The sequence below is a fragment of the Corvus cornix genome, chromosome 2, assembly GCF_000738735.6.
Source record: "Corvus cornix cornix isolate S_Up_H32 chromosome 2, ASM73873v5, whole genome shotgun sequence".
Classification (NCBI taxonomy): domain Eukaryota; kingdom Metazoa; phylum Chordata; class Aves; order Passeriformes; family Corvidae; genus Corvus; species Corvus cornix.
The window spans coordinates 87413651-87427946 of record NC_046333.1 but is presented as its reverse complement, the minus strand read 5'-3'; the positions used below and the strand labels follow the sequence as shown (position 1 = coordinate 87427946).

The following is a 14296-nucleotide window of genomic DNA, read 5'->3' as shown; positions in this document are numbered from 1 at the left end:
TGGATGCATGGTACCTCAGAATTTGGGAAGCAGTGCCACAGAATATTGTCTGTTATGTTTCTTGTAGGGACAGGGAAACAAGAGGAATGAAAATGACATCCTTGCAAGATTTTTTAAGTTGGATTACTGAATGTTTCAGCTTCAGTAGGTACTGTTGAAGAGGAAGTAAAAAATACGCAAACACAAAATAGAAATTTGGGGAGTAAGTTGTTACAGGTTGCCTGTTATGGGTGTGTGTGAGAAACCAAGACCTAGGGATCATTTCGTTTGCAATTAGATGTTTAACTTTTTAATATTCTATTTGTAGTTTCTTTTCATGGGAGCTGAATCTGCTTAGGGTTTTTGTTTTGTTTGGTTTTTTGTTTGTATGCTGAGTTAATTGGAAACTGAACCTTAGCATCAGGATGTATTGAGGCTCTTAGCTACGTACAACAAGCCACTGAGAAGGTCTGTTTTACACAAATATTTAGTGGTACTGCTTGGGCTGGCAAACATGGTATGCCCAGTTAGGAAATAGTTCCAGATTTGAGTGAAATGCAGTGAGAAGGAGGAATACATCTTAGAGTGGCATGTCTTCCTGCCAAACAAATTTTAGGAGGCTAGTGTAGATAGTGTGGAAAATAACCCATTGTGAGAAATGGGTGAGTACTGCTCACACATGCAAATCTGAGCTTTATTGATTATATCTGTAACAAAAGCATCAAGAAAAGAACTGCTTCTCTTCTTTCACAATTATCATTTACCCCGATTATCTCAGAAGTGCAGAGAAACTTGAAATGAAGAGAAATTCTGATCAAGAGAAAAGAAAGGGCATTGTTTTTCTTTTTTTTTTTTTGTAAGCAGTAGGTCAGTCTGTCTGAATGTGCCTCCTTTAAATATTGACTATGAAAATAGGATGTTGCTACTTATTCTTTAGTCCCTGTCTGTGCATTTTCCTCATGGAGGGTCAACAGACAGGTGTGAGAGACTTCCTGGAGGGGAGAGTAGGGAGGTTTCTGTTGTCAGCCACCGAACCATCTTAATAGATATGGTATCATGTGTGTTCTTATTAACAACAAAGAATTAATAACTCTCTTTACTGATAATTTTTTATTTTAAAGAAGACTGTTGTCTTTCAATATGGTGACTACAGTTGGATTATAGAATTTGTGAGTGAGTTCAGCAGCATTGGCAGTAGCTGAGCTGCATGCAATAGACTTTTACTTGTTGGAATGTACTAATATTTTACATGCATGCTTTCTAGTGTACTTGAGTGAATCATGTAGTTGTTATATGCTTTTTCTTGGTATAGTGCACTAGAATTTTATATGTGGATTGTTTACATTATTTGGACTTTGGATAAAGTTAACTTTTATTTCTTCTGGTACCACACTTAGCATATAGTTTAGCCAAGCACAGAAAACAAGCAGAATCTCTGCCAGTACTTACATTATTTTAGAAAATACTTTCATAGACATGTAAGATCTTAGATGAATAGTTTTCCAATAAAATACTGGAAAAATGGTTATAGCCTTATTAATTTTGTATGACTTGAAGATTAGAATTAAGCTGTAGCCTATTTTCAAATGCAGGTTGATTACATTTGTAGAACTACTTAAACATCAGTATTGGTAAGCTAGTAGGCAGGTAGAGCCTCCCAGGTATTGTCTTAAACAAGAATAAAAAATACTGTTATTTTTGACATTCAAGTGTTATTTATTTCCTAGTTACTGCATTTATTATCCAATTCCCAGAGGCTGAAATTAGAGGAAAATACCAAAGACTTCCTTTCACATTCTGGAAAAATCATAGTGCTCTTTTGTTGTATTTTGTACGGAATTGCAAAGGGGAGCAATACAGTACAGCCATGAGCTCTATGGTTTTTCCAAAATGAAGTAGGTTTTAAAGTTCAGTAGTAAAGTTAAAAGTATGTCATTGAATCAGAAAACAACTTCGCCTTTTTTCACAGATAAGTTATTCCATAAGTGAAGAGGTAAAGTAGAAACAAATTCTACAGTGTCAGTTTGAGGCTTTTGAAGCTTTGTAATGGATTTCTCTGACTGTGACTCTTTCCATGAGTAGTAAAAACTAGTAAACGTGGGTGCTTTGTGACATTTTATTTTCATGTTTCCTAATGTTCATGTTTCTTTGTCAGTCTGCTTCTAACTTGATCAACTTTATTAATGAGATTTTTATAAATTTGAAATATTCTTACCTTCTGTTTCCATTGGGAGCTAATATAATTTCTGGCAGCTGGCAAACACGCTAGATTTACTGAGAATTCAGTGATCTTGTTTTCAGAGAGAAACAAAACTTTACTTATGTGATCTTAATCCCTAACACAGATGAATAACAGCATTAAAGCTCTTCACTGCTGTGTTTATGCTAATAATTGGTTACTAATGGTTAGAATTAAGAGTGTAGTCCTACATGAACTAGATCCTAAAATGGGTGTACTTTAGCATGTGGATGAGCATCAGTAAAGAAAAATAACTTTAGTGCAAAAGGAGAAATTGACTGTTGAGAGGTGCAAGGAGAATTACATGAAATCTCTGTACATTTATATGATCTACAATTTGCTGTTGTATGTCAGACTTAATTATGTATTTGATGTTTTGCTGTTGAATATGAATGCTTTAATATGAATGTGGTACCAAAAAAACATATAAAATCTGTTCAACAGTAATTGACATAATAGGAGTGTTTTGAAATGCATAGAATGGGAGTGTTTGAGTGCCTGAATGGGAGTATTAATGCCCTAAACAAATATCTCTTGTTAAGATTTGGTGTTTTACTGAAATGCTCTTCTTGGAGTACTTTTACAAGTCCTGCTCTGAAATCTGATGGTAGCTCTCAGTATAATTAAACTGGAATTGCCCAGATTGTGCTGATAGCTCTGTTAATACCATTGAAGTTGTTCGTATTTGTTATATCCCTTTGTTTCAAAAGTGCATGTTGATAGTAAAACCCAGGTTCTTGCTTTAGAAGTTGTTATCTTTTCTTCCTATTGCAATTTACCTTTGTGTCTAGAACAATTTCATTTTCATTCTGTGGATGACTTTGCCTGCCTCTCATTGCTTTTTTTCCCTATTTACTGCATTTTTCAATAATTTTCCACTGTGTTGTGTTTTTTTCCCTTTTCTTCCATCTCCCCCTGCCACTGACAAGCTGTGGCACTGGCTTAATAAGAAGGTAAATAAATAGAAAAATTGTGATTCCAACTAATGGATTCTGTGGTTTTGGGGAGTTTGATTTTTTTATAATTATTTTTTTTTATTTTGCAGCATGAACACTCTTTAACATGCCTTGCTTCATAGATTTGTCTCTCAAATGCCTCTTTTCCAGCTCTTGGTATAAGCTACTGAAGGTCATATAATTCTATCTGATCTCTTCTACTCCAGTGAATGCACATAGTTAAATGTTTTGTACAGCAGAGTATTGCATTAGCCTTTCAAGGGGTAGTTTGATTTATGGGCACTTTCATTTAAGAACAGTTGATCTTCACCTGGTCCCTACTTGTACGCCTAACAAAACCAGTTCTCTCCAGTCTGGAGAGCTACTCTCTGCTCAGAGAAAGCAGTTAATTGAATTAACATGGGAGTGGCAAGGGTGTGAAGCACAGTTATAAAGCTGAGTGTAAGTGCATGGACTAGGTTCAGTGCGTGCTGTCCATCTTTTACTTCTGAAGTGTCAAACTTGTCTGTGTACACAGGCATAGTATGTAGTGTACCAGCAGTGAATACATACAAAATGAGGCTTTGCATGGCCTCAGAACTGCTGATTCTTAACAAGTGTGAAGGGAAGAGAGAGGCTAGTAAAAAAAAAAAAAAAAAAAAAAAGTAGTTGGTATGGCTAAAATCTCTTTTTTCCTGTTGAGTAGCTTTTAAAAGAAGTGTGTGATGTTTCCTAAGGAATGTTATTCCCAGTTCCCATGGTTCATTTTAGCCAACTAGGTTTAACTATTGTTCTTTGGGGAACTGTCATCCCAAGAGAAGTTACAGCTGCTTTGGCTTCATGTGTGACTGAGATCTGAACAGCAACTAAATTCAGTGATATCTCTCTGTGACTTGAGCAGTGGCATTGCTTCAGACAAGTGCAGAGCTAGGGAGGGATGCCTATAGCAGGCACCATATAAAAAACAAATAACAACAAAAACCCTCAGAGTTTACAGGTGAAAATCTGGTATGTGATAAAATATATATAAAAGGTTCTTGTAAACAAGGAAGTGAGGGTACACAGCTGGTATCTGCCATGAATGGCTGATGGGGAGTAATGCTAATAGTGACACATGTAGTTCTAGGCTGAGCAGATACAATGAATTTAGAAAGTTTGATCTTCAGTATTTAATAAATGAGCACAGGATTCTATGTTGAGAGGGCTTTCTGTGTTTCTGAAAAAGAGGAAGGAGTTGCTTGCTTCATGGTTCAGTTAAAATTGTCCATGAAGAGGGGCATTTTTGAATGTTCTTTTGCCCTTGACTGTATTTCTCCTGTTTTAAAATTACTTTTTTATTTCCCAACTTTGAAATGTTTGTCTTATGTGAGTGACTTGTGGTTAGTAAATATGTGCAACCGTAGTTCTTCATAATTTTTTTTTATTAGATATTGGTTTGTTGGCAGAGTTCAGGTGAAGAGCTGCATTTGGTGAGCCACAAGAGAACGTGTATTCTCAACTGCTTTTTTTCTGGCTCTGAATTTGTCATTTTCTTTGAAAATTCATATGTGTAGATACGTTTTTTTTCCTTAATATGAGTAGGTTCTAAAAAAAATTTAATTGCTCTAAATGCTAAAATGCCTGGATTTTATTTTCACTTTAGAAATTAGCATTATTTGGCAAAACCTTGTGGATATAGTTTCTTAACAGAGTGTAGGTTTTTTTAGTTCCTTGGAGTTGTTTTTGAGTACTTTACAGTTTCATAAGTAGAAATCCTGAAAGTCCTATAGTATTACATACAGTGTTGACTTCTGTGCATGAACATACAGTAGTAATATTATAATCAGTGAAAAAAATGTGCAGTCAGTGGGTTTGTTTTGTTGTGTGTGGTGTTTTGATGATTTTTTTAAAAATTAAAAAAAAAGTCATATTCTGTCACAGGCAAAGAAAGGAGGAGATTTGTAATACAGAACACTGGTTGTAGTTAAAAAGTGATTTTTTTGTGTGTGTCTTTCTCCTTTTTGCTTTGTCTTTGAAGGGAATTACTTGAGAGAACACCAAGATAAATTTCTGATAATCCAGCAGGAAATTAAAAATCATATGGATATGGCAGAGTTTGAAATGATGGTTGATTATGACTGCTAGCGATAGACCTTGGCTTTTTGATTCCTGTTCATGGTATATGTAGCTCAAAGTATAGAACAGATTCCATCAGTCTAGCATAATTTGTTCTTAATAACATTTTCTGTGGCAGGAGTCTTTAGGAGGAATTGCTAAATTCTTCTGCTGCTGTTGGAGGGACACTGGTTTAAGTAGACTTGAGACCTCACATACTCTGTTTTCTACCTTTTCTAGCTTAACTACTCAGCTGATTCATTTCAGCATAACCTTGGGATGTGTTCTGGTTACAGACTTCCCCTTATTCTCTGCAGATGATATTAAGGAGATGGTGGTATCTTCAAATATTAACTGAACTAAAGGGAAATGACAAGTCTAAGGAATGTCTTGGGAAAAAATCTTCATAAATAGTGGAGTTGTTTACAGAAAATAATAAAAGTTCTTGTTGGTAATTTTATATAAATTCAGTTGAAAATGAAGTGGATGCCTAGATGTGCTTCACTGTTTGGGTAATGTAGTAAATCAAACGTGCTAGAAAAACTACTGCTCTGAAGGCTGTGCAGTATGCAACATGCAAATATTAATTCATAGATGATGTATCATACTGCATAACATGGAGAACCTGTCTAGATGGCAGGATTTCTGAATTTTAAGTATGGGCTGTAGTTCTTTTACAGCTTAGTATAATACGGTTTGTATCATCATCCAAAAGCTGAAAGAGGAAGTGCTCGCAAATTATTGAGGAGCTTTCCAATAGAGTGTAACTCAATCAAAAAAACCTTTTTACAGTGAGCTAAATTTAAAAAAAAAACCTTGATAATTGCATTTCAAAACTGTGACAATTAAGGATAGGTTTTTTTGGACAGCCTATCACAAATCAGTAACATTTCAGTTTGGTTTTACGAGTGTGACCTTCTGTAGCTTAGGAGCCTGCCTTTCCTTGACCTTTGCATAATTTCAGATGTTGTGGCAGCCTCAGCTTTCCTCTGTTGACTAACCTTTAGCTTAGAAGCTTGGAACCAAATATAAAACTTCGTGACCTCTGGCTAATGAGTAGCATTTAGTCAGTACATGTTTGTCTCTGTGTGCATGCCCATGGTTTACAGGAAGGGTGTAAAGGGAGGCCTGGCACGGTTGGGGTAGGAGTGAAGTCTGGACCTGATTCAGTGGTAAGTACAACCACACAGGCATTTAACAGTGTAGCTTCCCTGCAGCGAGTAGCTTAGCTGCTCCTATGCATTGTTTAGCATGAGTGTGCAAAGGTGAGGGTTTGCTAAGGAAGTATTGGGGGTTAATGTAGGGAAATGAAGTGTGTTTTTATAGGAAAAAAAAAAAGAGTAAATATAGCCTTAAGTGAATGTTGTCCATCTGCTTTTACTTCTGTGATACTCAGTGCAATTCAGTCTTCTCCTGTGGTACGTCTGTACCACTTGTATAACTTGGATCCCCTTAAGCCTGTGTTGAGAGATGTAATTGCAGTACCTGTAGGCTTGCCAATGCTGGCTTTCATCAAGCCTTCCTTGGGCTGCCTGACTGAGTAAATAGAGACAAGGTGGACTTGCTTGGCTGAGGCTGCTGCACCTCATCAGTGCTGCCATGACTTTGCTAACTAGATTAAAGGTAATCCAGGATTTACATGTGCTGTAACTGCACTTTAATGGCAGTCAGGCATGTTTGAACCCACAGTACAAGTGTCAGGTAAGATACCTTGTCTGTCATGTGCCATCTTGGAGAGAGTCATCATCCTGGTCTTTTGGAGTTTGACCTTCCAGTAGTTGCTACGTGGCAAAACATCTAATGTATTCAGCCTTAGCTCCACTGACATTTCACCTATTTGATACCCCTTACACAACCATTGAGCCTAGCATTTTTGGAAATCTTTGACAGTACTTCAGTTACATGGATTCAGTGATTCTGATTAAGGTGCTCTATGTAAGACTACTGGATTTCTTTTATCTCTGACTTAGAAAGTAAATAGCAGTTTGAACTTTGTCTGAAATGACAAGGGCAGCTTTAATTTTTAGTAGCTTCATTTTGAAGTCCATGCTGTAAAATTTTCTTCCCCTGCCCATCCAGTGGTGGTTTTTTGGTGATATTTTTGATTTCTGTCCTTTAAAACAAGGACTTTTATTTCTTGCTTCTCTTGCATAATCATTAGATGTACACGAAGCTTGGAAGGGCACGGCAAGTCCTGTTTCAGTCTTATTTCCAAAGAGGTAACCTCTATATATACACCATATATATGCCCTGTGTAGGGGGTACTCAAAGTTTTTCAGAGAGCTGCAGTACTACTGCAGGCAGGTCACCTCCTTCCAGCACTGGCAAGGCATTTCTGATGGCTGAAGTATTTCAGCAATGCTGAAAACTGTTAAAACTATGTAAGACAAAAGATTTTTTCACAATGCCTCATGTTCCCTGAGTTCCTTTCTGCAGTTCTTAATGTAGTGCAGATCTTGTTACAAAAACTTGCTGGCTCAACACCTTGTTACTTCTAAAAGGATTTTACTTTCTTTTAGTTTTTGTCATCATTTTGAACAACAGTTCTAAAATGCTGAATATAATCCTTGAGTTAATTTAGATCAAACAAGGAGCTGGTTGTAAAAACCTGAAGTTTAAAAATAATTGCTTGATGTACATTAAATGCTCAGATGCTACCAGATGAACACACACAAAAAGAATCCTTTTTCAAATAGGAGATCTAACTTCAGTGTTGACCAATTCAATCATCACACAGCAGTCTGAGAAGTTCGTTGTTCCAGGGTTGATTTCATGTGTAGGGCTAGGGTAAATAATGAAGAAGGAACTAATGTAAACCATCAGCATGCATATTAGTAGCTTTATAAGATCTCTAACTAAAATGTTACAACTTAATTGTTGAATATGTAACTTGTACTCAAAAGTACTTTTGCTTACTACACATTGGCTTTGACCTCAGTTCTCTTAAATCACAAATTTTACAGTTGTTTTGTTGCTTTTTCCTGTAGTAATGCTAAATGGAGTAGAAATAGACCTGGTATTTGAACCATAGGAGCTAGAAGAATGTATTTGGTCATATTTGCATGTGCTTTCACAGCTTTTTATGTAAACAGTCAATTTGTGTATGAGATGAAGCTCAGCTTGCACTATTCCAGAGCACTCTGCAAAGTCATGTGACTGAGCAGTTTCATTGTTTTGAATGACATTATCAGAATTTCTCTACTTGAATGTGGTATCACCATTTGCTTATGGACATGTATAGAATGGGCCTTTTTGTAAGCATGCCTATTTCCTGTATCAGTCAGTTCAGCTGATGCATGCTTAATGCTGAGCATTCTCCTGAGACTGGAAGTGGATAGAAATAGTTGATGGTGAATAATTGGCCTGATATTCAATAATGTAGAACCCCACCTGTCCCATTTAAGTTCAGAAGGTGATGAGGCAGCTTTAAAAATTTTATTACTTGCAAAAATACCTCATTTGTCATTTAGATGGCTCTTAGCTATTCAAATCTGAAAGTTATGGTTGTGCTTTACAGTATACCTTGGTAGCTTTGAAATCCTGTGCAGACAGTGTCTGTAAGTTTCCAAGTTGCTGAAGGACAAGAAACAAAGACAAAATTCTGGGTTCTAGCTGACATGAATGTCTTTTTTAGGTACTTCTCTAGGTCTAGTAAGTAACTGTTGAATTATTGCTTGCTTTGCAGAGAGCTTGCCGTGTTGTGTGGTAATGTGTACATGTTTTTTGCAAAATCACATGTCATACCATGACCTTAATCATGCTAACATCGCTTGTTAATTGTTCATTTCCAAGCTTGGGCATAAATGCTGTTTGATTAGAGCCTGATTTTGTACTGTGATTATAAATAAAAATAACAATACTGTCGCATAGCATATAGCATTGCTTTCATAAAAGATTGATTTATATGCTATAATTTGTTTTTTCTTTTTTTTTTTCTGCACAGATTATCGTGTGGTTGGAGAAAATGCTAGATAAAATAATCAGCATTTTCATAATATTTTTGCTAGTGATAGGAACCCTTCTGCTAGCTCTTCTCCTTACAGCAAAGGTACAGTGTGCTAATGAATACAATTGTAGAGCTCATTTTCATTGCTGATGGAGGTTACTGATACTTATACGAGATTGTATAGCTTTAAGAGTTTTTATAAATGCTTAGGAACTAATTGCTCTCTAGTTGAACTTGTCACCATTCCAAGACTATAGAATGAATATACAAAAATATACCAAAATCTCAATATTTATATTTCTTTGTATTTTTGTGGTTTTTTACGTATGTGACAAGGCTAATATATAGACATTTGGAAATGCAAAATTTATTCTAGTGAAAGAATTACTAGCTTATGTATTACAGGAACAGATTTATTTCGCATCCTGTCAGCACCTTCCTTGTCAACAGAAGAACTCCTTAGAATTTTTTCTTTTAATTTACCTTGCATCAGAAACATTTGCAAAATGCTTAAGGTGTGTTTGCAGATTTTTTGGTGTAATTGCCTGTAATAACCTCATGGTATCCTTTTCTGAGTTAAATGTACTGAGATTCATGATCAGATATTCTCTGAAATTGATTTTTGGTTTATGGTTGCGTGTGGGTTTGTTGGGTTTTTTTTTGTTCACCAGAAGAGGTCACTCATGGACTTTTTTTTTTTCCTTTTTCCCTAATGGAGCTGTGTTCATACTTGAAACGATCAATGGAGATTGACTGTTTGATTTGAATACAGTTATGGAACAAAGATCAGTCGGTTATGATGTCAATCTCCTTTTTCCAAAATGTAGCATATATAGTGTTGAGTACTTAAAATTGAAAACCTTAGAAGTTGTGCAAACATTCCTGCCTAAAGCTTCCTTATATTCATAAAAGGACTATTAAGATATTTATAAAAGGTGTATTTTATCATTCTTACTGAAGAATTTATTTGGTCAGGCACTTCATAGCATGACTGGTCATGTTAGAGTTAAGTATTCATTAATTTTTATGCTTCTTTGATCCATGGCTTAAAAAATTATATTTGAAACTGTGCTTTATATTTTACTGCTTCCCTTGACAGCACTGCTGTTACTGTTAAATTTTTTTCCACTGATGTGATAAGGTTTAAATTTCCATTTGCTATTACTAGTGACCAGAATTTTCAAAACAGAGTGATGATTATTGTATTGACTAGGTTTTTCTTGGGTTAATGGAACTTCCTTCTTCATAGTGGGTTGTTTGCACTGGAAGAATTATTTTTTAAATGTACAAACTGGTCACTTCCCCCCTCCTCCTCTTCCCCCACCACCCCATCCTCTTCCTCCCAATACCTGCCCCCCACCCCCAAAAAAAAAAAAAAAAATCTTTCTGAATGTAGGAAGAGCTGTAGTTTGCACTACATAACACTTCTCCTCTCTGTCTTTAATTTAGGTACATCAGGAGAGCGTTCACATGATTCAAGTCACAAGCAGCTTGATCAATGAGACAGTAGCCAGTCACCCAGAATGGGCAAAGTAAGAATGCTGAAGTTAAGCAAATAGTATAGGGGGGATGAACAAACTTCCAGGTGCTCTAATGAATAGTTTTTAATTTGAAAAATCCCCTGGATGAACAGAAATGTGGGTGGCTCTCGCAGGCAGATGTAAAAGCTAAACTCTCAGACAGCAGGGATGTTTATGCATCACTGTGGAGGACTGTCAGTGTGATACTTCATTTGAGGACTGGTTGGATTTTGGTGGTGAAGGATGGCTGTATGAACTTTTCTAGCTACAGTTGTGGAGAAGAAACCTGTATAGTGCCGAGAAAAAAAGAGATCAGTATGTTTTTCGTATGAAAGAAAAGTGCTGGCAAAGAATGCTCTCTCTGGAAAGTTTCAAGACAGAGCTAAATTATTTTTTCAGTGTGGAGAGATCGATGCAGAATGCCTTTGAGGGCATAGGAGTTGAAGACATTGTTTCTGGAGTGAACTGAAGAAGAGTTCAAGGGTGGAAAGAATGGTGGATGGGGAGAGTTTGGTATGAATCAGTTGGGGAGGGCCATTCCTATTAAGGGAGATGTGTATAGTGTGCGCAGTGGGAAGTTTGTAAGGTTTAGTCTGTGTAATGATTAAAGTAAACACCAAGGCAAATGTTAAGGGAGAGAGAAGGTTTTGAGAGAAATGCATGTAGAGGAAAACAAGGGCATGCTGGTGAGTAAAGGAGTGATTGCATGAACATCTGAGGGGGAATAAGTGAGACTGAAAAAGTGTGATTTTAGGGGGGGCAGGTTTCAGGTGGCTTTCATTCTGCTTCAGCTAAACAGACATTGGGCAAAGGTGAGATACCAGTTTAATGCCAGGAAAAAAAGATCCCTCCAGAATAAGAATGGTTGACTCTTTCAAGGGCCCATTCTAATCAAAAGTGATGGTGGTTTAAGAAAATTGAAAGAAAGCACATTCAGTATTATAAGAGCAAAACGATTTTTCAGAAACAGAACTAAAAGGATGTAGTTAATAACCACTGTAGTAATACATGCTTTAGCACTAAAGTAATCACAGTGATGAGAACAGAAAGCACTTAAAGTGGTTTTACTTCTTCATGGCATCTCTTGTGTTGTTTGGCCTTTCTGTTTTGCTGTAAGATGGAAATAAGTGGGACTAATGAAAATGGAAATTTGACTGTCAGAAGCTTATTTACATGATGAAACTACTGGAGTACTAGTTGAATCATTAGCAGAATTGTAGCGTAACTTTTTACTTTCAGTGTTTTCTTCCAAATTTGAAGTATCCAGAAGAGTATATTTAATTCACAAAGAGTAAGAATATCTCTTGCCAAATCCATGAAGCTTTACCAGCTTTCAGAGCTTGATGCTCATATTATGTTTAGAGGTGAGTGACTGAAATATCTTGGAATTCCAATCTGGGACATTTCTGAAGCTTTATACAGGCAGAAGAGCTTCCATGTTGATCTTCAGACAGGTGAACAAGTATAGCAGTTTTATTTCCTGAGTGCTTTCGTTTTGTTTTGGAAGGGCTCCAACAAGTGCCGTTGAAATCAAGATGTAAAAAGAAAGTCAAAGCAGAGATTGTGTGCCCTATATTCACAAGTGGTGAGATGCTGGCAACTCAGTAGGGTACATTGCTTGAAAGTGATGTGAGTCCCTGAAGAAATTCACAAGCAGGTAGTTTGGTGAGGACTTAGAAATAAGTGATGTCCAAACCCTTTTTCAACTGGTTGCTTTTTCATGGAAACTATGTTAACAATTTACATTCAGCTTGTAATTCAGAAGGTTGTGTTTGCAGCTAGATGTGACTGCTTCATACAGTATTTTCAGAAAACTCTGGGGGAAAAAAATGTAGTATGAATAGCACACATACAGATTGAAGAGATCTCTTTTGAAAAAGTCGAGATATCAATTTAATTAAGGTTTCAGGAACCTTGGAGGATTTTAAATGCAATGACATGCCCTAGATTTAATTGTGCTTTGCTTATGGGAAAATCTATTCCTTGATATGTAGAAGGAAACATTAGAGTTGTAATAAGTTTATATGTATTTAACTGTAATGATTTGTTGTTGTTTCAAAAATGTTAATTTGCAATGTGTTTTGGGTGTAATGAAATGTGTGTAGTATATGGCAGTTAACTTTGTTTTCCCTCTTTAAACTCCCCCCCCACCCAGCTGGCTCCCAGAAGCCCAGGTCATTCAGAAGGCGCTCAATTCCGCAGCGAACAACGTATACCAGTATGGCCGAGAATGGATCACACACAAGGTAGGAGTCAGCTCTCAAAAACCTCCAGTTGTTCTTTAATTTCTTGTATTTCATAAGAGTAAAAAGAAATAAAAATGTATTTGTCAGTAGTTCTTTTCTGTGTGCTTAACCATTTTGTTGACAGATCTGTTCTTTCTACTCTCTGGCTTGTGACTTTTGAAGGAAGAGTGGGAGTTATTTCAGTAGTCTTTTCTGCTCAGAGGATAGTTTATTTTTAAGAGCTGCAGAATCTGTCATCATTCTAATGATTCCCAGTGAAAATGCATCAAATGAAATGGTGTAGTTTTTTTTTTAACTGGCTTTAGCTGTCCTATCATAGACAGCGTAGACTTCCATTGCGACCACCACCCCTCCCTCTCCCCAGTATTCTAATTTCTGTGTGGGCTGGGTGTGGTGCACTGGACATTTTTTTAATCATAATTTATATAGTTAAGCTAACTTCAGAAGAAATTGCCAAGATTCTTACTTATATATTTTGATATCTAGCACACATCTCAAATTATTTGAAATATTTACCCTAAAGATATGATCAAGGGTTTTGGATTAAGCATTCTAGAGACAGCATTGGTTTTTCAGCTCAGAAAGAAGTCCTTAGTGCAGCAGAATGTTTTTCAACACAGTCTTTGTATTGTAAACCATGTTATCTGAAGTGTGTATTTCACATTGATACTAATTTTTTCTAGTAATTTGGGTGTGAGACATACCTTTACAGACACTCTTATGTGATTCATCAAGCTTGAAGTTCATCAGTAGATGGCTGCTTTATTCTGTCCTGTGTAATAAAAGATTTTTATGTGTTTTAGCTCCATAAGATTTTAGGAGAAAAAGTAAATAACACTGCTGTGATTGAGAAACAAGTGCTGGAGCTCTGGGACAGGCTTTATCACTCTTGGTTTGTGAAGGTGGGTAACTTATTTAAATGGTATTTATATAAACTATCACTTAATACTCTGAGATAATTATGCTAAGTATGCATTTCTGAGGAAGGGATTAGCAGAAAGTTGGAAGGTTGAGTAAAGGTCAGTAAAAAAAAGGTAAAAATGTAGAACGTGTGTAAGATCATGCTGCAGTCACAGTTTGAGTACAGCCAGAGCTGTGTCCTACACTTAAGTAGTTGTGTTTTTATGTGTGCCATTTAATTTACGGTTTTCTCACTCTTTATAATTAGTATTTCTTAGTTTAGCACTTTCTGCTGAATTTTTGTGTCACTGAGGTGTTGGGAAAAGGAAACTGGTCTTCTTCATGATTTGTGTAACTTCTATAAATTTGAAATTGTGAGAAAGTAATTGTCCTCTTGTTAGGTTCCTTGCAGTGCATTTTTGCAGCCATCTTATAAT

General features: G+C 36.3%; 1 protein-coding gene across 4 annotated transcripts in view; it reads left to right on the top strand.

Moving 5' to 3' along the window:
- TMEM245 (transmembrane protein 245) overlaps window positions 1–14296 on the top strand; it is a 79142-nt gene that overhangs the window by 23503 nt on the left and 41343 nt on the right. The window contains exons 7-12 of one of the 4 annotated variants that reach the window (XM_019282542.3): window positions 3148–3171; window positions 6357–6419; window positions 9191–9295; window positions 10643–10725; window positions 12869–12959; window positions 13763–13861. In XM_019282542.3, the coding sequence (XP_019138087.2) occupies window positions 3148–3171; window positions 6357–6419; window positions 9191–9295; window positions 10643–10725; window positions 12869–12959; window positions 13763–13861 (465 nt within the window). The remainder of the gene's footprint in view (window positions 1–3147; window positions 3172–6356; window positions 6420–9190; window positions 9296–10642; window positions 10726–12868; window positions 12960–13762; window positions 13862–14296) is intronic. The other 3 variants (XM_039570161.1, XM_039570150.1, XM_039570156.1) reach the window with 3 other exon arrangements.